The sequence below is a fragment of the Uloborus diversus genome, chromosome 5 (assembly GCF_026930045.1).
Source record: "Uloborus diversus isolate 005 chromosome 5, Udiv.v.3.1, whole genome shotgun sequence".
In the NCBI taxonomy this organism is placed as follows: domain Eukaryota; kingdom Metazoa; phylum Arthropoda; class Arachnida; order Araneae; family Uloboridae; genus Uloborus; species Uloborus diversus.
Genome location: NC_072735.1, coordinates 176,055,352 through 176,081,336, shown reverse-complemented (window position 1 = coordinate 176,081,336; position 25,985 = coordinate 176,055,352). Strand labels below are relative to the sequence as shown.

General features: G+C 31.9%; 2 protein-coding genes across 2 annotated transcripts in view; both read right to left on the bottom strand.

The window, feature by feature from the left end:
* Positions 1-201: 201 nt before the first annotated feature.
* On the bottom strand, positions 202-10,391 carry LOC129223289 (uncharacterized). The gene is made up of 4 exons (XM_054857855.1): positions 10,203-10,391; positions 3,998-4,124; positions 1,329-1,495; positions 202-206 (listed from the first exon to the last, which is right to left on the bottom strand). The coding sequence occupies exons 1-4, from the start codon at positions 10,285-10,287 to the stop codon at positions 202-204; spliced, it is 384 nt and encodes a 127-aa protein (XP_054713830.1). The 5' UTR covers positions 10,288-10,391.
* A 4,087-nt stretch (positions 10,392-14,478) lies between these two features.
* The window catches only part of LOC129223288 (testis-expressed protein 10 homolog), a 32,779-nt gene continuing 21,272 nt past the window's right edge, over positions 14,479-25,985 (bottom strand). The window contains exons 4-7 of the mRNA XM_054857854.1: positions 20,069-20,119; positions 18,768-18,874; positions 15,319-15,429; positions 14,479-14,502 (exon numbers count right to left, since the gene is read on the bottom strand). Of these exons, the coding sequence (XP_054713829.1) occupies positions 14,479-14,502; positions 15,319-15,429; positions 18,768-18,874; positions 20,069-20,119 (293 nt within the window). The remainder of the gene's footprint in view (positions 14,503-15,318; positions 15,430-18,767; positions 18,875-20,068; positions 20,120-25,985) is intronic.

Below are 25,985 nucleotides of genomic sequence, written 5' to 3'. Positions count from 1 at the left end.
TACCTTTATTAACAAATCGTCATAGTTTTCTTTCGCCAAATAAGACCTGTGTACTTTTTTTTTTTTTTTGAGTTCATGACATTAACTAAAATGCTGAAGCATATCGGCCATTATAAGAAACTCTATAAAAGCGAGAAAGCAAACATCCCACATCCCGCAAAAAAGGTCTTGACAGTACATGAAAAATACAGTAGAACCTCATTAATCTGTACAAATAGGGGATCCAGGTTGTACAAATTAATGAAAGTACGGCTTAAACAAAATAACCGAAAAATTAAGCCAAGGTACATAAACAACTACTGTACGCGGTAAAAATTGTGTTTTGAATTCAAGAGAACAAAACATAAAACTGAAGAGAAAATCTTAAAAATGCATAACAAAAAAAGAATATATGGCCTACAAAGCTTCATTATTAGGCTAAATTGCATTTTATTTATATAGCGTGAATTTAAATGGCTATCCGGATTAATCAAAATCCAGTTTAATAGGATTTGGATTTGTGAGGGGTTCAAGTATTGAATCGAAATTAACATCCTACTAACATGGTCCATAAATGCACAGACGCAGACAAGTGTATAGGACAAAAAGCCCTTGTCGCGTAGAGGTACTATACATCATAAAAAAAAGCTAAGTAGCTGAGCAAACTGAAAAAATTTTGGCTATGTATCGACTTTTATTACATTCCCCATTACGAGTTGCGGATTGTACAAATTAACTGGTAAATGTGATAAATATGGCTAAATATTTAATAATTATTCACATTTACCAATTTTAGTGGGGATTGTACAAAATCACCGGATTTATCACATTTACTGTAACATATATATATATATATATCACCCATGTACACTCTATCCCCTACCTCAAAAAAAAGCAAAAATTAAAATCATTAAAACAAACTTTTTTTTTTGCATTTTATTGCTAGCAATTCAAATGTGACAGACACAACACAGAAAATAACTTTTATTGCTTTATTTTTCAATTTTTGTATTGTTATCTTTACTTTGTGATCGAATGCCATTTTTGTCAACCAAGCTTTTGGACATTTTAGTGCTTAATGAAACTTCTGTGAATTATTTTTAAATTCATTCTTTTAAAAAATGAGTACTTTTAAGACCCATAACAATAAGAAACTGTTAATTTGAATAATTTTTCATGCATTGGATTAAACATATTACCAATTTGCTTATTATTATCAATTGCCAAACAAAATGCTATAAAATTGCATCTAGTCTGGTGAAATTACATAAGTAAAAGGTACTGTATTTCAATAATATATGGTGGTTTTTTTCTATCGTTATTTTTTTAAAATAAATTAAATAGCTTACACTTGAGTTTTGGCTTGACATGTTGTAAAGTCTTAATAAATTCCTCCTGGCCCAAAGAGCAAATTCTTTTAATACATTTCAGAAGACGTGTATTAAGATTATCTGCTGAACACATGCTCATCATTTCTTGAAGCAAAGTTTTGAAGAACAATTCCTTTGCTTTGGGTCTGTAAATGAAGAAGAAAGTTATGTAAGACTGATGTTGAAAAAATGAATAACCAGTATCATACAAGTGATTGCTCGAATACGAAAAAAGCTGAAATTTTCTTTTTAAATTGAAAATTAAAAATTTAGTTTATTACAGGGTATTTGCTACATTTTGAGGGTTGAAATCCATGACTTTTCATGACTTCTGCTTGAAACTTTCCACGACTGATGCAATTTTTCCAGAAAAAAGCATTCATTTTTCACCAGAACATCTAAATTAAGTGTTATGTGAAAATTAAATTTCAACCATTTGATCCTTGCCTTGGACTTAAGTTTCTAAAAATTCAAATTCAAGTGAAATGTAACTAGCTCAGCTACTATTATCTTTAAAAAACATTTTATGCAACAATGACTAGAGATACGCATGAAATAATTAGAGTTTTAACTTCATTATTTTCCTACCAAGGACAAAAAGTAATAAGTCTAAAATTTTTGAAAATGTTTTTTGCATTCCAATAAATTATACATAATTTTAGAATTTACATGTGAACCAATTTATTATTTTTTCTCCGAAAATCTGATGTGAAGCACAACAATTTTTCAATCACTAAAAATACTGAAAAAAAGTTTTAATTGCAAAATTATTATTCAAAATTAAAGAAGCTTCAAACATACAGCAATAATGATGTAAAACTACTAGTGAACAGCAAAAAATTTAAGCTTGATTTTTATTGTTTTTTTAAAAATAAATATTTTATTTTATAACTAAATAATGAATCTAAAAATTTGTGACAAGCAATAATTTAGTAATTACTAAAATTAAGTTTACACAATTAATAAATATTCAGAAAAAATAAAATATTACATTTAAGTACTTACAAAGTTTTAGGTTAGGCTACAAATATTAAAAGAATTTTTGATTGAAAATTTCTTGGTTTCTGTATTTTCTCGATGTCCTAAACGTCCTTAATTAATTCTTTAGGCCATTTTTATTTTCTAAAATGTTCATTAACTTAAGACACTGCTGAGTTATTAATGATAATTTTTATGAGTCTCTTGAATAACAAGGATGCAAATGACTTAAAATTTTCGAATCAAATGAGAGCAAAGAAATTAGAGGTCTACAAGTCCTCAACTACACAATTAAGAGATATAAGAGCTTACAAATTAAATTAAATAGCTTACAGAGGGGTTAAAAATAATGCTAAACATATAATTATAAATGTCGAAATGGCAAATCACAGTAAAGAAAAACGAGCGAGCATTAAAGGAAAGGATGCAATCGGATTTGGAAATGTGTGAAAAATCGGGACTGACGCGTAAAAGCGTAAGAAATGGCTAAAATATGTAAATTTTACACCTAATCTGAAGAATTCGATAAATATGGATATTCTTAAACTCAAAATCCATGACCAGTTGTCAGCTTCCATGATTTTTGAGCATTTTTTTCTGAAAACCATGACTTTTCATGACCATTTTCGATCAAAGTCGAAATCTGTGACTTTCCAGGTGCGTGGACACCCTATAATTAACAGAAAATTCTTCTATTTTATCAATTTTTCAACTCCCTTTTTTTTAATTTAAGAACTTCATCAATTTTTCAACTTTCTAAGGAAATACTCCCTCTTGGTTTATGTTTTATACTATTTGTTTAAATGAGTTACTAGCTTTTTACGAAACACATACTGCATCCTACGTTTTAAAACTAAAAGTTTAATAAAAATAAAATGAACCTTAATCTATTTGAACTGTAAGCTACCGCCCTTAAGCCGTGGCCAAAGTAGAAATACATGCAGTATACTAACAGCCTGATGCTTATATTTTTTACAGCATTTCTAAAAGTTAGTAGCAATCTCTAAACGTCTGGCTTCTGACTTAATTTTTTACAAGCATGGATTTTGGTTAAATTCTTGTACTTTTCGTCTTAAAACTTGAAGGGGGGGGGGGGGAAGCAGAATAATCATAAAAGTTTTTTCTTTTTGCAAATCAATGGTGCCCAATAGTGCACGGACCATCTGTGGCACATAGCACAACCCTGAAAGGGCGGACCCATGTGGCCTGTTGTTTTGCCAAATGTTAGAAAAACAAAAACTGCTTTCTGGAACTTGCCAAAACAGCTACCAAACTGCTTTAAAAAATTCTTCAGCCACCTTTGAACTTTTTAATTTTCTTTTTGTATTATGATTTGCTGAATGCTACAGACAATGTGTCAAAAGGTCAAAAGTCTGCAGTCAAATATTCAGAAACCGGTTTCTGAAAAACAGATACTAACTTCTTGCTAATAAAACAAACGTTAAGAGCGTCAAGTAATGAGGACAGCAGTTCTTGGTTTGTAATTTTCTGCCGTTTTCTATGTTGTTCAGAAAAAACTTTTTCTTAAGTGCTCTGGCCCAAGAGACTGTTTTTTAGTTGAGGTGCAGCCTGCGAGTGAAAAAAGATTTGGAATCGCTGCATTACACCTGTTGCTAAAAATATTTTACAGAAAATGCAGCATTTAAAAACTTTTTTAAATGAATACTTACTTAACAAAGAATTGTAGGTTGACATCTGTAACGAGCTCAGTGAAAAACTCTATTAAATGTAAGTCAGCAGGATGATTAGGTTTCTTTATGCTTTCACACAGGAAGTTTAAAAAATTGGTTACAGTTTCTACCAAAAAAAAAAAAAAAAAAAGTTAAAAATAAGCAGTTTACTTGCATACAAAATCACATTTACTTCAATCAGCTCTAAAGTCCAGCCTAAACTAACAAACACAGAATTTATTTTTGCACAAAAACAATTAAAAAATCTGCAACTTGTCAACCCTGGTAAGTTTTACTATCAGACGAAAAAAAAAGGGCTACATATTTATGTATGCACGATAGAAGTTATAGTTCTTTAATTAATAATTTTTTAATGGGTTTTAGTTGATATAATAGTGGAACTTTCGTTCCTAAGATGACTGCATAATGACTATTTATATCACCTACAGACTTAATACATTATTCAGGGACAAGAAAACACTATTTTCATGTGATACCGATAATCTTATGTTGCCATTACCATTTGACAATTCTTGTGAATAGGGATTGCAATACCAGACTAAAATTTCAATGCCGGTATTCAGTATTTATAAAAGTTGATACCGGAATACTGGTATTAATACCGGTATTTGAAATTTCTCAAAAAATGCTTGAAAACATATTGTTTGTTGTACATTTGTGTATTGTTGTACATTTCATAATTTTGTAGAAAAAGGGTATTACTTATGAAAACGCATTGTGAACAAATGTGAAATGAGGAACAAATGTCATAATAAAAAATCAACAATAGTAAAAAACATAATGCATTTATTGAGTTGGAACTTATTTAGTGCTCAACTTTCCAATAGTTCAGAATACTCTCTGCATTCACGCAGTTCGGTAGTACTGTTAAAAATGCGCGATACACCTCCACTAATTGTCTAGAAGTCCTTCCTCTTCAAATAATTTGGTCTCCTGCATGTTATTTTTGAAAAAAAACCTTTTGTGCCTCTGTGTGATTTTTTTTTGTATTGTGCGTATTATTATTTATAATATTTTTCGGATTTATTGTTAGTTATAATTTTTTATTTTACTGGAAAATAGTTGCTTTAGTAGCCTGAAATTTAAAAAATAGTCGCCTAAATAGTCTCTTCAGAGGAACAGTTAAGTTGCATTTTGAATCTGTGAAGTTGCTTTTACCAATAACCTTTTTTTAATTTGCTACAAAAACAACATTGCATGACACTCACCCAATACATCATCTTGAAACATAACTACATCTAGTACATACGAGAAAACCAAAACTTAACTTCTCAGATTTAACTTTTGTTTCATCCTTCAATTAGTTCATTTCTTGCATTTTTTGATGAAATTACTATTTTAAAAATGTAAGTTACTTTTCACCTAACGTCATGGAGATGGTACATGTAACGTCACGTTTTAAATGTCACAAAGTGAAAAAAAACCCTTCAGATTTTTTTTTTAATTTTACGGCCATTTAAACATACTTACTTTGGTTTTAAAAACATAAAAGTGTTATAAAGTGAGTTTTGTGTGTGAATGAAACAAACAAATACTTGCTGCATAGTTGAAAATTTTTAATATTTAAACTTTGATGACAAAATGGAAAACTTAAGACATTTCTCAGGGTTTTACAGGGTTTGTCTGGAAAGTAATAGGACTGATTTTCTTCCGCTGCGACTGTACTTCGGAGAGTGCACGCGCCGACTGGATTCGGTAGAGGGCATTCCTAGCTAACGAACGAGCGGCTAGTCGGTTGTTTCCGAGCTCCTGGAGAGTCAGGACAGGCATTTTCGCGCCACGTGTTTCTGTGAGTGGTGCAAGCCGAAAATGCAGAGTTCGTTAGAGCAGAACTATGCGATTAAATTCTGAGTGAAACTCGGTAAATCTGCGACAGAGACGTTTGATTGATCAGGCAGTTTTACCCAGATGTTGCTTTAGCAAGAAGTGGTGTGTTTCGGTGCCCTCCACCACCGCTCCCTGGTACACAAATTGTTGTGTGTAAGTCTTCAGCTAACTCAATGAATCGGAATAGAATTTCACGCCACCGGAAAAATTCCTTTTTTTATCTTTTTTCAGAATTAAGAATTGTTTCATAATCCCCTCTAGTTTCTTTCTTTGTGAGGTTTTTTTTTTTTAAATTCTTATTTATGAAAGCATTTTTCTACTTAATGATCAATTTTCAAAATATAAATAAATAAATAAATAAAATAAATAATAAAATAAAATAAATAAATAAATGAATAAAAATAAATAAATAAAAATAAAATAAATAAATAAATAAAAATAAAATAAATAAATAAATAAAAATAAATAAATAAAATAATAATAATAAAATCTTTTTTTTTAATCAGTTGAAATGCCACTCTCGGCTGCTGCGCCCCTGGCGAGAGTCACTCCTGCCAACTGCTTCTACTGCCCCCTATAGCCAAGGCCCTAAAGCAGAACTACATACAATATACCAACATACATGCAACATTTCCGGATGTGATAACCGGACTGTCTAGCATATTGCATGTAAACTATTTTCATATAATTTTAAATAAAGTAAAAATACACTGAATGGAATATAATAAAGCATGAACAGGCAGAATGATAATTTATGGGACAATGGTTTAATGAGTCATTACAAAGTTCCAATAAATTTGCTTCAAAAGTTGCCTTTTAGTGTCAATGGTGCATTTAATCATCCACATAACTTGACAGTATTTTGGTTCTTTAAAGTAAAGCCAGATTCTTTAGTAAAGCATGTTTATACACTAGATATTTAACAAAAAACATTAAGTAGTGAATAAATCTTCTGATTCAAGCAGCGGGTCGCATGGATTAGTTTTGCGTGCCATATGATGGGAACTACTGTTTTAGAGCAGAGTTTGATTCACCTGTTGAAGGAGTAAGTTAGGCCGGCCGGCCTTGCGTGAACTGCTCAAGATTTGGATTGGAAATTACCTGGTTGAAGATGATTCAAGACTACTGGACTTTTTTGTGATCAAGATAAGAATTTTTAGGAGCACCTGTGGTATAACTGTTTTTCTTGCTATGCTGCAATATTTTTTTCATTGCTGGATTAGGATTCTACACGAATACACTATTTTTAAAAAGCTTTAGAAATATTTGCTAACATGTTGTATTTTTACTGTATTAATAAATGTTAATGATTTACTTAAATATGCTTCCTAATTTGACTCAACCAAGACACATTTGTGAGGTCCACTAAAAACTTTAAATTGTTTTTCCTCCTAACAGAGTTTCCCAAACTGTGGTCTGCGGACCCCTGGGGGTCCGCGAGTCAATGCAAGGAGGTAGTGGTTCTATCCAGCTAAAATGTTAAACACAATTGAGATTTAAAGACGAGTAAAGATGTTTTAATTAAAAAAGAAAATACAGTGCAGAACCTTTTATCCAGGAACCAAAAAACTGGGAAAACAGAAAATCGGCAACTTTTTCCTGATTTTCCAGCCATTTTTTAAAAATACGCATTTTTGGCAATTTTTGAAAAATTAAGCATTTTTTTTTTTGGAATACCAAAATTAATATGAACAATTTCTTAATGAACACCATATTACTTATGTATAACTCAGGAAAATGGTTGCAAACATTAACTTCAAATGGTTGTCCTTTATGTGGGGCAAAATTTCCAAAATATTTTCTTGAATTAAAAAGCACATTCGCAAGTCTAAAATTTTCGTGTTTTATTCTAACTGAAAGCTAAGAAAATGAATATTGTTGCATTCTAGTGCAGTGTTTTATTGAATGGCCTATAATTAAAGGCGTTTAGTGTAAGCAACGTCCCAAAAGTACGAGAAACGCCGAAAGCCAGACTTGCGAATTTTTTAAGTTGATCGTGAAATTTAGAAATCCATTAAAAGCAAGACTAAAATGGCTGCAAGAACTCATAAATCAAATTTCTGTTGTTATTAACAAAATTCAAAAGCATTACTTTTCAATAACTACCGTAATTGCTAACACAAAACCTTCACAAAAAATTTTTAAAAAATGAAAAAAAAAAAAAATGCAATCATGAAAGTGAATTCTTTTGTACACTGTAGTAGAAAAATCGCACATTTAGGTTCAAAAACTTATTTTTTGTCCTTCCCTCCTTTTTTTTTTTCGTTTTAAAACATCGAAAAGTGGTGGATTTTTTTAATTCCCCAAACAGAATGTGAGGGTCTCAGGTATTATCAATAACTTAAGTTTTTTGGTGTTTAAATTATTCTCTCATTACTAGTTTTCAATATTTCGATATTTATAAGCATTTCTGAGCTTTTTTCTTCTTATTTTATTATGCATAACTATTTATTATAGTGATTTAAGTTTTACAATCGGCCTTTAGCGGTTTTTAGTGATCCAGAAAACTGGGAAATTCAGATATCCAGGAGAGCGATGGTCCCGAACTTACAGTAGTTAGTACATTCACGACACAGTAGCCCCCGTCCCCCCCTCAGAACTCTCAGAAGTAAACACAACACATTAATTTTGTATACATGATAAAGTTTATATTATTACAAAACTATATTGAGTAAAATGCAAACATTAAGGCACATTTTTACAGCTGGGATATCATCTCTACATATTTAAAAAAAAGTAACGTAAAAGAAATTAAGAAAGAAAGTCTGAGGTGGGCCTATGTCCAAGATACTCCATAGCACCTACAGCCTTGAAATATTGCACAAAATTACTTTTTTTTTCTCTTTTCTTTGCGGGGAAGGGGGGGGGGGGGGCGAAGTTCGTAATTTTTTAAGAGGGGGGTCCGCGGAGGTCTGAAGTTTAGGAACCTCTTTTTAGAGTATTAGAATTCTCCTATTTCTGTATTCTATCGCCTGACTAAAGATCTTCATTTTCAAAAACCTTTAACAAATTAAGATAACCTCACATAAGTTTAATATTCAAGTTTTACGAGTGATGGAAATAAACTCAGATGCAATTGAATTGCGTTCTTTGAGTTGGGGAAATCAAGAACGAACAAGTTCACTACTGCAGAATATAAGATATAAAAAGCATTTAAAATAAAAATAAATTACAAATGAGTGATCTCCAAGCACTAAAATAACATTGCAAAAATAAATGAGTGGCTGCTACAGAAATGGATGCAATGAGATTTCAAAATTCAGATTTCTTTTTTGGGATCACTCAATTTTCCAGATTTAATAACTTTTATGCACAATACTGTTAAATCACTCCAGATTTCTCCTGCTCTTTTAGCTACTGTTACTTTTTCTTAGTCCAGGACATTTTCCCAAGACCTTAAATAAATTTCCATGACTTTCCAGGATTTCTATGACCCATACAAACCCTGAAATTCATTTCAAGTTTTGTTGTGATTGCGCTATCAGGAAATATATGATCAATTTTTACTAAACACTAGTTTGCTTTATACAAGCAATGACTTATGAGTCCTTTAAGTGACAAACATTTTAATATCCAATACATTGCTTTTAGTCACCTGGGATTCCTGAGTACCAATAATTGAAGCTGCAGATTAGGTATATAAGAGCACAGAGTGTTGTGATCCATATTTAAAAAAATAAAAAAATTAATTAATTAAAGAAAAAAGCAATATAACCTAAATCACTACTTAAATCACCTACATTAAACACTACTTGCATTTTTGGAGGAAGCACAAGCTCACTGTTTGCAAATGTTTCAAGAATAAGATTTTTATAAAATGCTCCATTAATTGTGAAAAAAAGGGGGGGGGGGAGCGGAGGTTCTAAAATAACCAAATTTTTTCTGTAAAGAAAATCAGATATTTGAAGCAGACAAATAAAATTGGAGAAACCCTAAGTTCTCCACGTAGTTGTCAGCAAAAAAATTGTCCCAAGTTTTGTTCACTGCAAAAATTAAGTTCATTTTTCAAAATGGTTTTCTTTCATTTTTGCGAAAAAAAAGTATAGCTCAGTTATAATAGGTTAATAAAAGCAGTGAAAACTTTTGATTATCCATCAGCTGTATAAATTAGTACAATAAATGAGTTTAAAACTAAAAAAAGAGTCTTCTTGTTAAGAATTTTACGAAAGATTTGCCTTTTGACCCTCCGTTTTTGTATTGTTTTTTTAATTCCCTAGTAGAAAAGTTTTTTTGTTTTTTGTGAAAAATGTGCTTTCACGATGAAAAGCAAAACTCCAAGTATTTTTCAACACTAATGCTGAAATTAACAAACAAGATACATGATTAATATTTAAGATGGTAAAAAGAAAATACTCACCTAACTCTAGATGTTTAGACTGAAGCTGAGCTCTCACAATTCGTACGACCATCGGAATGGAATCGACTCGGACCTCGTTTCGCATGTTGGCTACTTTATTTAAGTACTTTAAAATAGTATTACGATACTTGAAGCACGTATTTCTTTCTGCAGAAAATCCACAGCAAAGGAAGCATAGTGATAGATTCAGCCGTACAACCGATAGCTAGGAATTGAAAATAGCACATTGGTATCATCTGCTTGGTGAGCAACATATAACATCATAAATGATACTAATTTTGTAATTCATTGCATAATAATTATTTTTAAAAAAAGTACTTTCATACATATATTAATAGAGTTTTTAATTGCATATATGACTGCATATATTATATTGCATCATCAAGTGCTATAATCAAGTCTGCTTGAGTAAATTTAAATGGAAAATAGCAGAAATATTGGCACAAAAAGAGATATCTATGCAGTTTGCTAAATACAGTCAAACCTTCATATCTCGAACCTCCCTATCTTGAAACCCTTGATGTATTGAAAAAGAAAATTTCCCCTGCATTTTCTATAAAAACTCCTATGTATTTTCCATAGTTAGCTCAAAATTTATTTTTCAAAACTCTTGAAATGTCAAAATTTTTGCACAATTGCAAATTTCAATAGACATTTTTCTTTCGCACTTTTTCAAGTAAAACCAGTTCCAGGGACAACTGCTTGACGTTTTTCATCCCTTTTCTTGGAAATTTTGTGAATAGGGGATTGGGGTAAGGTAAGAGGGGAGTGTAGGTATGAGGGGGTGCTGCGCTTCCCCTAGAGTTTAGAATCTTTGTGCATTTCTGTTGAACATGTTATCCCTTTGAGGAAAGGTGTTTCAGTCAGTTTTCAAGCTAAAACAGAAAATGCGTTCCTCATTTTCAACATTTTGCTTTTTTAACTCCTACAAAATAACTGCTGAAAACTTTTTGAACTTGGGAAGCTACTGGTTGAAGATAAAATTAGAATTTTTAAATTCTTAAGTGAAAAAACCAAGTTGAAATTATTGTTCACTAGCCGCCTGCGGCGACCAGCTGGTCCGCCTTTTTACGCCAAGGTTGCCGCCTTCGGCGGCTGCTTAAATAAATTTCCTGGCGGTGTCAATCAATCTATTTCTATACTATTATTAATTTTAATAGAATAATTTCTAGACCTTACCGTTTTCCCGGTAAGCGCGCTACACACACACACTAACATCTTATTTCATCATAGCCGCCTGCGGCGACCAGCTGGTTCGCCTTCTTACGCCATTCGCCATTCTGTGCAAGCAGCCACCTACGGCGGCTGTTTGGCTAACTTGTCTTTTACCTTTTTACTTCAAGTTTGCCGCCTTCGGCAGCTGTTTAAATAAATTTGGCAGCCAGCATTAATCAATCCATCTCTATCTTTTTTTGTGCCATTCACATTTTTACGCAAAGATTGCCGCCTTCGGCGCGCTATCTACCTTTACGATCTATCTCTAAATTTTCTTATCCATCTCTAATTATTTTAACATTCCCGCCCATTTCCTAATAAAAACAAAGATCACTAAAAAATCGCTTTTTTTAATTAAGTCGGGCAAAAAAAAAAAAAAGTTATCTCTAAAATTCCCCGTAGTGTGCAAAAAGTAGCGTTTGACGAAGAAAAAAAAATCTCGCTGTGTTTATTGAAATAAATGCGCAACTTATGCAATGTAACCTAATATAGATACCGCAAAACGTTCAGCTTGGGCGGGGGGGGGGGGGGGGGGGGTGGAAAAAGAAATAAATGCAATCCCTAAATAAAACAAAAAAAAAAAAAAAAAAGGAAAGAAAAAAAGCAAGCGCCTGCCAGGAAAAACACGTGGTCATCACTTCATAAAATGTAGAAGTAAGCTATATAGGTAAAAAAAAAAGATTAACATTTGTTTGCGATTAAGATTCCATCCTAAATATCGAATCGAAATCCAAATAGTGACGTCAGAGACATAAAAGATTGAAGAACCGGCTTTTTTTTGCGATCGATGCATGGAAAGACATAATGTGTTCAGCATTAAAAAAATTGCAAAAAAAAAAAAACTATTGCGTATTTTTAAGAACTTTTTTCTTCTGAAGAGGGCGAAATGTTTTTACTGTTACCAACTTAAATTTTAGAAATGAGGCTTTGATACTTCTCGCAGGATGATATTATAAAAAAATAAAACCCTAGGAAAAAATGCAAATTAAAGGTTTTTTTCAAAAATTCATAAAAAATACAAAAACTGCTCTATCTTAAAAAATTTTACATTCATCATATTTAAAATTAAATTTCCATACACTATAGTACAAAAAATATTTGTGTGGTGCGATTGGTTCGGGGGTCTGTGAGGTAAAACGTACTAAAAAGTGCAAAAAAAACACATAAAACATTAAATAACTTTTTTTCTAATTAAAATTTAAAAAAATCGAAGCCCGAGGTGCACATCTTCGGCAAAAACTGCAACTGTATACCAAATTTCATCTTCCTAGGCCTTACCGTTTTCCCGGGAAGCGTGCCACACACACACACACACACAAACATCTTATTTTATTATATGTATAAGATTTCAAAATCTCATCCTGTGCACTTTTGACAATTTTAAAATTTTGAGTCTAGTAAAATTTTGAAGACTATTTTATTGATCATAAATCAAAGTGGTCCCATAGTACATATATAAATGCATATAGCGTAAGTGTGTGTAATTATGAGAGTTACTAATTTAATTTTTTTTTAAACCATAATAACTCGAAAACTCGAGATCTCGAATTTTCCCTCCCTGTCCCGAGAGATTCGAGATATCGAGGTTGTACTGTAACTTTAAAATGGGTCGGTTGGCATCCACAGAGCTATGTAACCAATGTAATTTATAAGCAGTCCAAGATGAGAGAATAATCTGGAAGGCACATCTTGCAAAACAGACACTACTTCTTTCAGCATCAAATATGGTTGTAATTCCTTTGGAACAAAAATACAATGATAGCTTAAGAACAATCTGTGTTTTATCTGTAAGCTGTGTATCTGACAGCATCAAACAGTTACCATGTACACCAAAAAATACATTAGGAAAGTAAAAAAGATTAATAATATTGAACATTCAAACTCAGGGGTAGAAGTGACCAACTTGTCACATATAGGACATTTTCCACAAAAAAATATAGGACAAATATAGGACACAATTATATGAATAATTTTGCTATGAAAAAAGAAATACATTTCATATACTATTTAGTTATTCTTATCAAATGACTTTCTTGTAGTTGAAAGAAATATTTTTGAAAAAACAGTGTACTTTACAGACTACATAACTAAACAAAAATTTGAACAAAGATAAATTTTTTACTTTTTCTTTCCCACTTATGACCCAAGTACTAATTCCACTGCTCTTTGATTTTATATCTAAACTGAACCCCTTTACCACTTGTATTAAGAACAAACAGAGCTTGAGAAGGATCCTTCTGACCGTTTTTCAGAGTTTTTTTTTTATGCTTAAATCTTTTAGCATGCAGCCTCAATTGCGAAACATCCACTATTGCTTATGGGCACTGAACAGTTGCAAAAATGGCAAAAAGCGGTAAAATCATCTTTTCCTTTAGTGCAACCATGCACCAAAATTTGTACAGTTAATATCCTCCTGATTCAACCATTCCACATGAAACTTAGTTAAGCGATGCAATTTCGCCATTATAATTCCACTTATTACCACAAACTATGTTTTAACATCATAAGGAACTAACATTCCACAAAAAAAAAAGAAAAAAAGAAAAAAGATTGCAAAAAGAAGATTAGAACATTCCGATCAAAAAATGCACTGAACACAAAATATACCAATTATACCAACAAAAACCATGATGGAAAACAAAACAAATGGCTATTGCCCCCCTCCCCCCCAAACGCGAAATTCTAAAACTAACTTTAGATTTAGTTCTTGAAACTCCACCCACTATAGAGTGACGTCACATTGCTGTAGCCAATGAGTGAAGATGCCTGTCGTAGGATTTAGTTGAGTTTTTTAATTTGAAATTCCTTTGGGCACATATTTTCAACGAAAAATCCGATGGTCAGAAAGTTTATTTTACTGTTCCTTTCAAAAGATATATTGGGTAAAAAACGGGAATATAGGAAATATAGGACATTTTTGAAAAATATAGGAAATATAGGACGATTTTGACTGCTTTTTTTGAAAATATAGGAAATTATAGGATATATAGGACTACTTCGATCTCTGCAAATTGTATAATATGTAGAAATGTAGATCAAACAAAAAAATTCTTTTATTTCCTCATGAATTGTTAGGCATAAATGCCTGTTAACAACAACAGTAAATAAATCCTTATCTCATCACCTCACAACAACAATAGTAAAAGAATATGTTTTTCTTTACTTACAATGTATTACCAATCATTCTGCATGACTGGGGTAAAAGACGCATATCAGCACTCCTTCGCGTTGATAGAATCGACCCGAATGTTTTAATTTCACTTTCGTCCACCTTTGGCAGAACTCCGTAGTGGATGACGTTACATGGAAGCTTCTAGAAGGAATCTGATAGACCGTGTGCTACATGATAGCAGCGGACGAGTGTCAGTTCACGTGAACTCGGGATATGTTAATGACCCCGGGGGATATTTAAACCGCTTTGCGGCGGTATGTTCTTTCTCTTTGATTATCTCTCATCGTTGTAGGCGGGTTCCTTCGTCGGCATTTGAACTTGCTTGCTTGTGCCACTCGCCCCTCTTCAATATGATGAGCTTGTGTTTACTTATTTCCTAATGGGTTTAGAGTCTTTCATCGAAGTTTTAGTCGATAGTCATGCAGTTTAGATTTCATCATTTCTGTATTAGTCATCTCGTATATTGATAGCACATAGCACATGGTGTGCTTAGTTTGTAGTCAAATGTGAGATAGATATGATGATTATGCTTCTGCTACATTTTTAAAAATATTAGGACGATCTGCAATTTTGAATGTTATAAATCAATTCGCTTCAGAAAAACAGTACAATGAATTTCACAAAACATAATTCTTTTCAAATTCAATTTTGCTTTTTGGATTAAAAAATTAAGATTTTGGATATTTTTGGCAAAAAACAGACTTTAGTAATAAAGTATCCTTTACTTACTTCAGCATTTCTAGCAGGAGAATTTTGCTGCATTTTGATCTTTGTCCAGTAAGGAAATCCCTTCATAAGACTTTCACAAATATTACAGAATTTGTCAACAAACCATGTTTCCTAAATGATAATAATAATAACTTCATAGGTCAAATAACATGGTAAAATTAAACATTTAGAATGAACAGTATATATTGTTTTTGCAGCACACAGCTAAATTAATAGTGTTGAAAGTTGCAAAAATTCTCAGGATAACTTTTTTTTAAAAAGGGGGTGGGGCGTATTCCAACTTTAAGTTTTTAACTACAATAGAAATGTTTGTTAAAATACCTTGCGTGCATCTAATATTTATCATTCAGAAAACATGGGTAAAAAGAGAGAAAAAAAGAGAAAGGGGGGGGGGGGGCAATTCCAATACAGTTGACTCGCGCTACAATGAGATACGACTTCCGCAAAATGAATATAACAGGAGTTTTTTAGAAAAAACAAATTTTAGAGCTAACGCAAATTCCTCTCCTGCAACACAAGAATTTTTGAAGTGAATCGAGGTAGGTAAGTATCATCTTTGTTATCAGCTACTAAATTTGAATTTTGCAAATGCATCACTGAAATTGAAAGATTCCTCTCAGCAGAGAAGGTTTCTTGCCAACTCATCACTCTTTCTTCTTCTTTCTTTTCTGGTGATCTGCCTAATGTACATGCACTACCAGGATAACACTAATATTGGGCAGCATAAATCTTCATTTTTTTAAGTACAAATATAACTAGTGTATCTGTCATTCTTCTATGCAGTACTATTATAGCTCTGTATTTTATTATTACTACATTCTGTACATATCATATTGTTTTATTTTCTCTCTCATCTCCATTTACCACTGATTTTGTACATCCTAACCGTATTTGATGTTGAATAACACAGCTTATTGTAAATACGGTAAAAATTCCCTTTTACATGTGAAAAATGGTAAGATATACTTTAGAATAGTTTGAGGGTGTCTACAAATGTCTAAAATAATCTGGCATGTTCATGAAAAATTCGCCATACTTACCCTATCCCCACAACCCAAAATTTTCAAACTTACGCGAGGGGTCTTGGAATGCATCCCTCACGTCAGTCGAAACTTGAATGTATTTAATTGTGCATAAAAATAAATAAACAAACTACAGTTGAACCTCGATTCAACGAAATCATCGGGACTGAATATACATTAAATCAGAGTTATTCGTAATATCGGGGAGCGAAAAAAAATCGCACTTGTCCTTATCTGAAAGCCCTAATAAGCAACTGCATAAATATAGCCATAATTGAAAAGTGCAGGCTTTTTATTCAGCATTCCGTGACCTACTACACTAGTTAATTTGAAATTTTAAAGTACTGAGTTCTTTGTAAAAAAGTGTTTCACAATTTCCTAGATAATTGACTCGAAATAAACTCTATGGAGAGGAAAAAATGCTGTGTCATTTACAGCCTGCTGCATGAGATATAATTTTGGTTTCCAGGCCATGTAAAATAAAAAGTAACAGCTTTAATGGGAGTTTCATTTTTGTTATCTGCATCAGAATCACTATTCATTGGTTGCCCTCTCGTCCGTCAAAAATTGCCGATTCCAAAAAAAAAAAAAAGTCATTTTCTGCTTCAGACAAGATGGATATATCATTTTCAAAGCAATCCAGTGTTTCCAAACTCAAATCAGGGTTCATACTCTATTTGGATGAAAAAATTCCATGACTTTTCCAAGACTTTTTCATGACTTCAATGAAAATTTTCATGACCTCGTCACACGAAGAGAATAGCACTATTTAATCTCAAACTTGGTAATATTTGGAAATGAGCATTAGCAAAACGTCTACATGAATGCCACAGCCTCATTGAAGCACTTACTTGTAATAGGAAAAAAATATAAGTGCACACTTAAAAAACTAAACTTTTCTTATTTGTCTTCATTAAATAAATTTAAGTAAAGTAAAAATGCAGTAAAACGAATATGATGATGCTTAAATGTCTGATATATTTTTTTAAAAACAGGCAGAATGATATTGAATGGGACAAAGGTTGAATGAGTCATCACTAAGTTTCAATAAATTTGCTTCAAAAGTTACCTTTTAGTGCCGACAGTGCCTTTAATCATCTACGTAACTTGACAGTATTTTGGTTCTTTGAAGTAAAGCCACATAGTTTAGTTCTTTATGTTTCCAAACCAGATCTTTTTTGAAAAAAACATTCAGTAATGAATCAATCTTCTGATTCAAAAGTATATTTGTTTTGTTTACAAATTTGCATATTTTCAAATGCATAGAAATTAATAGGTTCAGAAATTCCAGAACACGTTTAATTCTCGACATTGATCATAGCAGTGGGTCGCATGGATTAGTTTTGCGTGCCGTATGTTGGGCATTACTTTTTTAGAGCATTAGAATTCCTCTTTTTCTGTATTCCATCGCCTGACTTAAGATCTTTATTTTCTAAAACATTCAACAATTTAAGATAAACTCTGGTAAATTTAATAATAAAGTCCTTACGAGTGATAGAATCGAACTCGAACGCAATTGAATTACTTTTTTTTTTGAGTGGGTGTGACAAAACTAAGAACGTGAAATTTTGCTAGTACAGGATATGAAACATAAGAAGTGTTGAAAATAACATAAAATTCAAAATATAAGTGATGTCCAGGCAGTAAAATCACATCACAAAAAATGGCAAACGGCTGCGACAGAAGTGGATGCAATGAGATTTCAAAATTCAGATTTGCCTTTTGGATCGTTCAATTTTCCACTTTTAATGGCTTTTATGTGCTATACTGTTAAATCATTCAAGATTTCTAATGCTCCTTTAGCTACTGTTCCTTTCTCTTTGTCCAGGAACTTTTTCCATGACTTGAAATAATTTTCCATGACTTTCAATGAAAATTTCAATTTTCCATGACTTTTCCAGGTCTGAAATTCTGTTATTTTTTTTCCATGACTTTCCAGGATTTCCATGACCCGTACGAACCCTGTCAAATTAAGAATTAAAAGAAAAAAAAATCAGCTGTTAAAATAGTTTATTAATTAGGGCTTATTATTTGCTAAATAGAGGTTTTTGCCTTCAATTTAATTGGGGGAAAAGAAAAATTTGCTAAATCATGAAATTTGTTAAGTAGAGGTTTGTTAAATCAGGGTCCAACTGTATAAAAAATTAAAATGCACACTTCCTAAAAATTCTTATCTGTAAAAAATGTGTGATTTTTCAAGGAAAAAAGTTCACGAAAAAAGGTAGTAGAAGTCAATAATGCAACAGAAACCAAATTAAGCAAGCTATACCAATTTAAATAAAATTTTAGTTTGCTTTTTTACTTAATTAATCAACTCAGCTTACATAACTACTAGTAATGTCTGAGGGTATTAGTTACTAATACCATTGAGCAATTTCAATAAAAATTCAATTTTTTAATGTAAATTTAGTTTTTATCATGACTTACCAATTTACGGTCTGTTTTAGACAGTATTTGAACCCACTTTCCGAGAGAGCAAAATATCTGAGTGATAACATTAACATTTCCAGCAACCTCAGGAGGCAAAAAGCAATCTAAAAAAATGTAAGTAATGTAAAGGAAATGCTACCTTAAAATATTGTAACAATAATTAAAAAAATACTTTCTATGTTTTTCATTATGTGTGTTCCCAGAGCAAGCAAACAAGATTACAAAAAGTTCAGTTTGGATAAAAAGAATTCCATTTAAAGTACAGCATATGGACAATTATTCTAAAATCAGTTTACCTAAATTTTATTTTCCACTCACCAACTGCTTAGTATATTATATTATAGAGTAGAATATTTACCTTATTTTTTGGTCTATAATCCACAATCCAAACAATGTTTTTTAGTACTACATAAAAAATTCTTATTTTAAGAAATACACTTGTATTTTTATTCAATATGTTTTGTATTGTCTACTAGCGTGATAATAATAAGAAATATCATAAACCGAAAGCAGATGCTTGAAGATTGTGTCACAACTAAAAGAATGCTTGGCACTGAGGAAACACATAAAAATAAGTCAAAAAAAAAAAAAAAAAAAAAGTATCCAACACACAAAAGTCCAATATGAATAATTTTGAACATTTAAACTTGATACAAATGCCTGAAGTGTTGAAATAGCAAATTGTGACTATTATCTCCCCTTGGTCAGACAAGTCAGAATACTTTAATAAATAATACATATACAAGATTTTCAAAATGTTTCAAATGTTTTTTTTTTTTAAGCAAATGTGGCTTTATCAAAAAAAAAAAAAAAAAAGACCTTGTTGAAGAAAATTGTCACTTTTTATGACATTAAAAAAAGACTCCAGACCTGTCATTTCAGTTTTGCAGGAGAGGGCAAAGGGTACAGATTCTAGACATTTTAAGACAAAAAAAAAAAAAAAAACCCATACAGAAATGCATAACTACACTGTTTCTAAAATCCTATAAAGGAACGAGGGTTGCAATTGACACCTTTCCCCACTCTTCCCCCTCAAACTCCCGCATACTTCCAAATGACAGACCCAATAAATTTATAAATTTGATTACAATATGTTCTTAAAAAGTTAAAGAATGATGAGTTAATTGGAAACGCACCAATGGGTTTTAAAGCTGCCACCTTGAAAATCTATCATTTTAGTTAAGTTGTAACATGAACATTACACAATTTTGAAAATTCATACAAAATAACTTGCTGTAGAGCTCAACTGAGTTAAAACACCTGATTCTAAAAAACCTTCTTAAATTTTTATTACTCACTTTCCAAAGAACTGCTTACTGACACGACACCTCCAGATTTCACCCATGGATCTAGAAGTAAGAAAATTTACTTAACTCAAAAAAGCATGAAAAAAATAATGAAATAAATAAATGAAATAAAATAAAAATACATAATGAAACAATTTGTGACTTATTCTTTTAGCGCTAGAATTATGGGAGGGATAATTTGATCCCAAGCAAGCATTTTTGATAACTGCTCTTCTGTATTTTCATAAAAAGCTTAATCCCGCCTTGACTTTTCCCAAATCATCCTGTGCTGAGTAGTAATATTGTTACAAATTCTATAAATAGTAATTAGTTTTTATGATTAATTTGTTGTAATCTGGCTAAATTTGGTGTTTATTCCATTATCTTCCATCTAAAATTATCTTAGTAACATAACCTGTAAATTGTTTCTTGTAATGAATATACAATCCTCTTATATTTGAATGAAGTATATGGTCCCTCATTTCTGAAGGATAAGATTTGTGAATGAATAAAAAGAAAATGAAATGAAACTTCAGGAATCACATGGTATGTTTGAGAGTTTTCTTTTGAGATTTATAAATAGCCATGGCGGCATGTTCAAAGTCAGTCTTGACTGAGCCATCGCCCTGGAGAGTGTGTAGTTATTATCTCTGTTTTGTGAAGTCTTTTAGCTGTGTTTTTGCGTATTTTGATGTGAATATGTGTGTCAACATTGTGTTTACACAGTTAATTGATATTTGCCTAATTGCTATGGTTAACTTAGCAGTTGCTAAGGACATTCCTTGTACATAGTTGTAAATAAATCTCCTGTGTTATCATTAAAGAATTTCTTGAAATGGCTGAACTCGTAACAAATTGGCGTCCAATGTGGGGCCATAGCTCATAAGTATTTCAGGGTTCATACTCTATTTGGATGAAAATATTCCATGACTTTTCCAAGACTTTTTCATGACTTCAATGAAAATTTTCAGGACCTTGTTACACGAAGAGAATAGCACTATTTAATCTCAAACTTATTAATTTTTGGAAATGAGCATTAACAAAACGTCTACGTGAATGATACAGTCTCATTGGAGCACTTACTTGTAATGGAAAAAATATAAGTGTACACTTAAAAAACTAAACTATTCTTATTTGTCTTCATCACATAAATTTAAGTAACGTAAAAATGCAGTGAAACGAATATGATGATGCTTAAATATGTAAAAAAATTTTTTATAAACAGGCAGAATGATATTGAATGGGACAAAGATTGAATGAGTGAGACATCACTAAGTTTCAATAAATTTGCTTCAAAAGTTGCCTTTTAGTGTCAACAGAGCATTTAATCATCCACATAACTTGACAGTATTTTGGTTCTTTAAAGTTAAGCCGCATAGTTTAGTTCTTAAAGTTTTTAAACCAGATCTTTTCTGATTCATTACTGAATGGTTTTTTTCAATCTTCTGTTTTAAAAGTATACTTGTTTTGTTTACTTATTTGCACATTTTCAAGTGCATATAAATGAATAGGTTCAGAAATTTCAGAACATGTTAGATTCCTGACATTGAGCGTAGCAGTGGGTCGCATGGATTAGTTTTGAGGGCGGTATGTTGGGCACTATTCCTTTAGAGTATTAGAATTCCTCTTTTTCTGTATTCTATCACCTGACTAAAGATTTTTATTTTTTTAAATCTTCAATAAATTAAGATAAACTCTGATAAATTTAATAATAAAGTTCTTACAAGTAATGGAATCAAACTCAGATGCAATTGAATTGCATTTTTTGAGTAGGTGTGGCAAAACCAAGAACATGTAAGTTCAATACTACAGAATATGAAACATAAGAAGTGTTGAAATTAGGGATGCAACGGATAGTGATTTTGCCGGACTCGGATATCCGGCATTTCGATTGCATTGCATGTTCGCATATTTTTCTACAACGTCGTTTCAAAACAATAAATCAAACTTGTTCCACATATCATTTCTTTAAAAACATGTTAAGTACATTCAAATGTACTTTTTTAGAGCCCCTATATTTTAATTTAGGAATTGTGCTATATATAAAATATAGCATTAAAATATTGTTTTATTTTGACAGATTTTTTCGAAAGAAACAAACTTTCGGCAAAAATTAATTCTGTATGTAATGTACACATGGTTTAAACTTTTAATTATTCATAGTTGAAATCTTAAAGGTTGTATAATGAGTCGTATTTGTTATTAGATTTGCATGACGTGTAGAAATTTTTTTTAAACTTCATCATAAAGTAATACATTTTCTTGTTTCCAATTTAGAAATAACAAAAAATAAAACCTTGCTTTGAAATAATTTTTATTATAGATAATACACGTGTAAAATTTTTTTCTAACATACAAGTTAAAAAAGAAAATATTAAAACAGGGACAGTTTGACTCAAAAAATAAATAAATAAACTTAAATAATCAACTTAAAATTTTACTTTAATTCCAGAAATAAAGGTACATTTTCTCTAAAAATGCAAATTAGCATCTTAAATACAGGGGTGCCCCCCCCCTAAGAGCAAGGGTCCACCCCCTAAAAATCATAAATACCCCCAAATAGAAAGCTCCCCCCCAAAAGAGAAAATACCCCTAAAACACCCCCCCCCCCTAGGTGGGCAACCCAGTTAACAAATTAATAAACTTATGCTAAAATAATCAACTGAAAATTTTACTTTAACTCCAGAAAACAAAGATTCACTCTCTCTAAATATGCAAATTAGCATCTTAAATACAGGGGTGCTCCCCTAAAAGCAAGGGCCCATCCCCTAAAAACCATAAATACCCCCCCAAATAGAAAGCCCCTCCAAAAGAGAGAAAAAATACCCCTAAAACACCCTCCCCCCTAGGTGGGCAACCCAGTTAACAAATTAATAAACTTATGCTAAAATAATCAACTGAAAATTTTACTTTAATTCCAGAAAACAGAGATTAACTCTCTTAAAAGATGCAAATTAACATCTTAAATACAGTATTAAGAGTCATTCTCAACGCGTTCACTTTTTAAAAACATATTAATAAACTTACGCTTAAATAATCAACTTAAAATTTCCTTTTAATTCCAGAAAATAACGATTCACATTATTAAAAAATACAAATTACTATCAAATATATTTAAGCGCTTTGATATGAACCATTTCAAGGTCGATTTTCCACTTCAGCATGTTAAAGCAGAGAGAGTGAGAGAGAGAGGGAGAAATTATTGGCAACATACCGTCAGCAGATTCGCCAAGGAGAGGGGGGGGGGGGACGCGGGGGAATGCCAGAAGCTAGGTTTGAAGAGGAATGGTCATTTTTGAAGCAGCAATTAAAAGAGAAAGCATCATCGAAAAGTTTACGAAACAGTGAAAGCTTTAACTGGAATTTTTGCAAAAGTAAATTCAAAATTAAACCCTCATTTCGTTCCGGATAACCCCACATCAACCCCGGATGTCTCTCACATTTTTACCGGATAACTGCCCGGATATCCGTCAAAAAACTGTCGGATATCCGGATCCGGAGTGGCTCGTCGGATTGGATGCCTCATAGTTCCAGATAGTTAAAAAATCAGCCGGATAGGCCGGGGGTACCGGATATCCGGTGCATCCCTAGTTGAAATAAGTTTATTCCAAACCAGTGATGTCCAAGCAGAAAAATCACATCGCAAAAAAAGGAAAGTGGCAGCGACAGAAGAGGATGCAATGAGAGTTCAAAATTCAGATATGGTTTTGGGATTGTTCAATTTTCCACTTTTAATAGCTTTTATGCGATATAGTGTTAAATCACTCAAGATTTCTAATGCTCTTTTAGTTAGTTACTTTCTCTTTGTCCAGGACAGTTTTCCATGACTTGAAATAAATTTCCATGAATTTCAATGAAAATTTCAATTTTCCATGACTTTTCCAGGTCTGAAATTCGCTTATTTTTTTCCATGACTGTGGTGTATTTTTTTTCATATACTGTGGGTAGGTAAAATTTTTAGTAATGCAAAGCCTATTGTGCTTTCAATTACACAGGGGAACAGTGATTTTGGTACTGGGGTTTGTGGAACTGATTTCGTATGAATTTGGTACCCTGAGTTCAAATATGACATCAGTTTTTGCCCAGAAGCTCAAATTTTTAAGATATAACATTTAAATATATATAAAACAGAGAGAGGATTAAGTTACATCTATAGATCAAATAAAACACAAAACAGGGATTTTTTTTTATTCCTATTGTATTGTACAAATAATAAGAGACTGATTACCAAATAGTTCAATTAAACTCTTGTAGATCGATCCCTAATTTTTAAGAGCCTTAAAGTGACTAAAATTGTAATAGTCTTACTTAAGAAAACTTTATCTTAATTTTCTTAAGTTTTCTCTTTTATTTTTTTACCTTTTTTTACATGTACTTAAGTGAGGGATACTCTGCCTCCCAACAAATATTTTGAATGAGTAGTAAAACACCTCAACACCCCTGAAATGGTGGTTCCCCATTAATGTTTATAAGGTTTGACTTCAGAGGATACCCCCAAAAATGTTTATTTTGGGTCACCCATTATATTAATCCGGCCCTGAAAAATACTGTATACAAAGATCCAGCTCATCACACATCACGCGCAAGCATGAACTTTCAAATTGGCCTTAACCCTTCAAGCGGCCGTGACGTAAAATTCCTTCACCCAGCGATGTATTGAAGAGCGGCCGTGTCGAAAAATTTGGCCTTGAATATTCTGCTTCGAGAACGGCTGCGGCGTAAAATTCTATGGAAGAATATTCATGGCGAAATTTTTCGACACGGTCGCTCTTCGATACATCGTTGGGTGAAGGAATTTTACGTCACGGCCGCTTGAAGGGTTAAATTGTTGAAGCTTTATTACTAAACTTGTCAAACTTTTACTGCATCTGGTGAATTTTCCTTTAAGTAATTAGACTGCAGGCTGACAATAGGGTAAATATTTCAGAAGCCTACACTTGCTATAGAAGAGCGCAAAATGGAGTTAAAACTGCACATTTTGGGTAAAACAGCAGCACTTATCTAAAAAAAGTAGAACTGCTAAAGAAAAACTAATTTCCTACTTCGATTCAGAGCCTCAAACATATCTAAAATCAATTCTCAAACTCTGGACACCGAAGAAAAAACATTTTTTTCCCCCTGTGTTATGTATCCATGAAAGCAAGAGATTAATTTCATTAATTTATCAACAGATTTTAAAGAAAACCATTGTTTCAAATTCATATTATTTCAAAAATTTTGAGCGAAGTACATATTTGCGGCAAATGTATCTGCACAGCCGTAAATGTATTTCCACACGGCGTGCGCGTGTCTACATTATCTAGCTATGTTTGCTGTATTTCTAGGTATACGAAGACCGCTGTAATTCTAGTGTTAATTAACATGTAGATATGCGAGTTCTCAAGTTTTACACTGGAAACTCCATGTTATAGGTTTATATATATATATATTTTTTCCCCCACTAAAGTCCTCCCCTCCTCATCTCTTTTCACTATTGAAAAAAAAAAAGAAAAAGAAAACCATTCATTTCACAAAAAGAAAGCAACGAAAAAGAAACTGTGTTGATGTACCAAATGTTTGTGGTAAATGCTTAGTTTGCTACACATATGAACACATTTATGAGCCACATATACTTGATTCAATTGATTCAAATATTGATTTTTTTTTTTTATTTTTTTTTACCTTTGAAGTTGGATTTTGTTCTGTTTTTGTAGATTTGATTCACTGAAGTGTCTGATTAAAGTACCCTGCACTTACCATAGATACAAGTAGCAGTCGAAAAATACAAATGGTGGTTCTATCACAAATGTTATTATAACATTTCAAAAAAATTATTAAATTAAATTATTAAATGTTCAATCATCACATTATCAAATTATTAAACGTTATGCCAAGATAGATCGCAGCACCCCCCTGTCAAGGTTACCACTTCAAAAAACAAGCTAAGTGT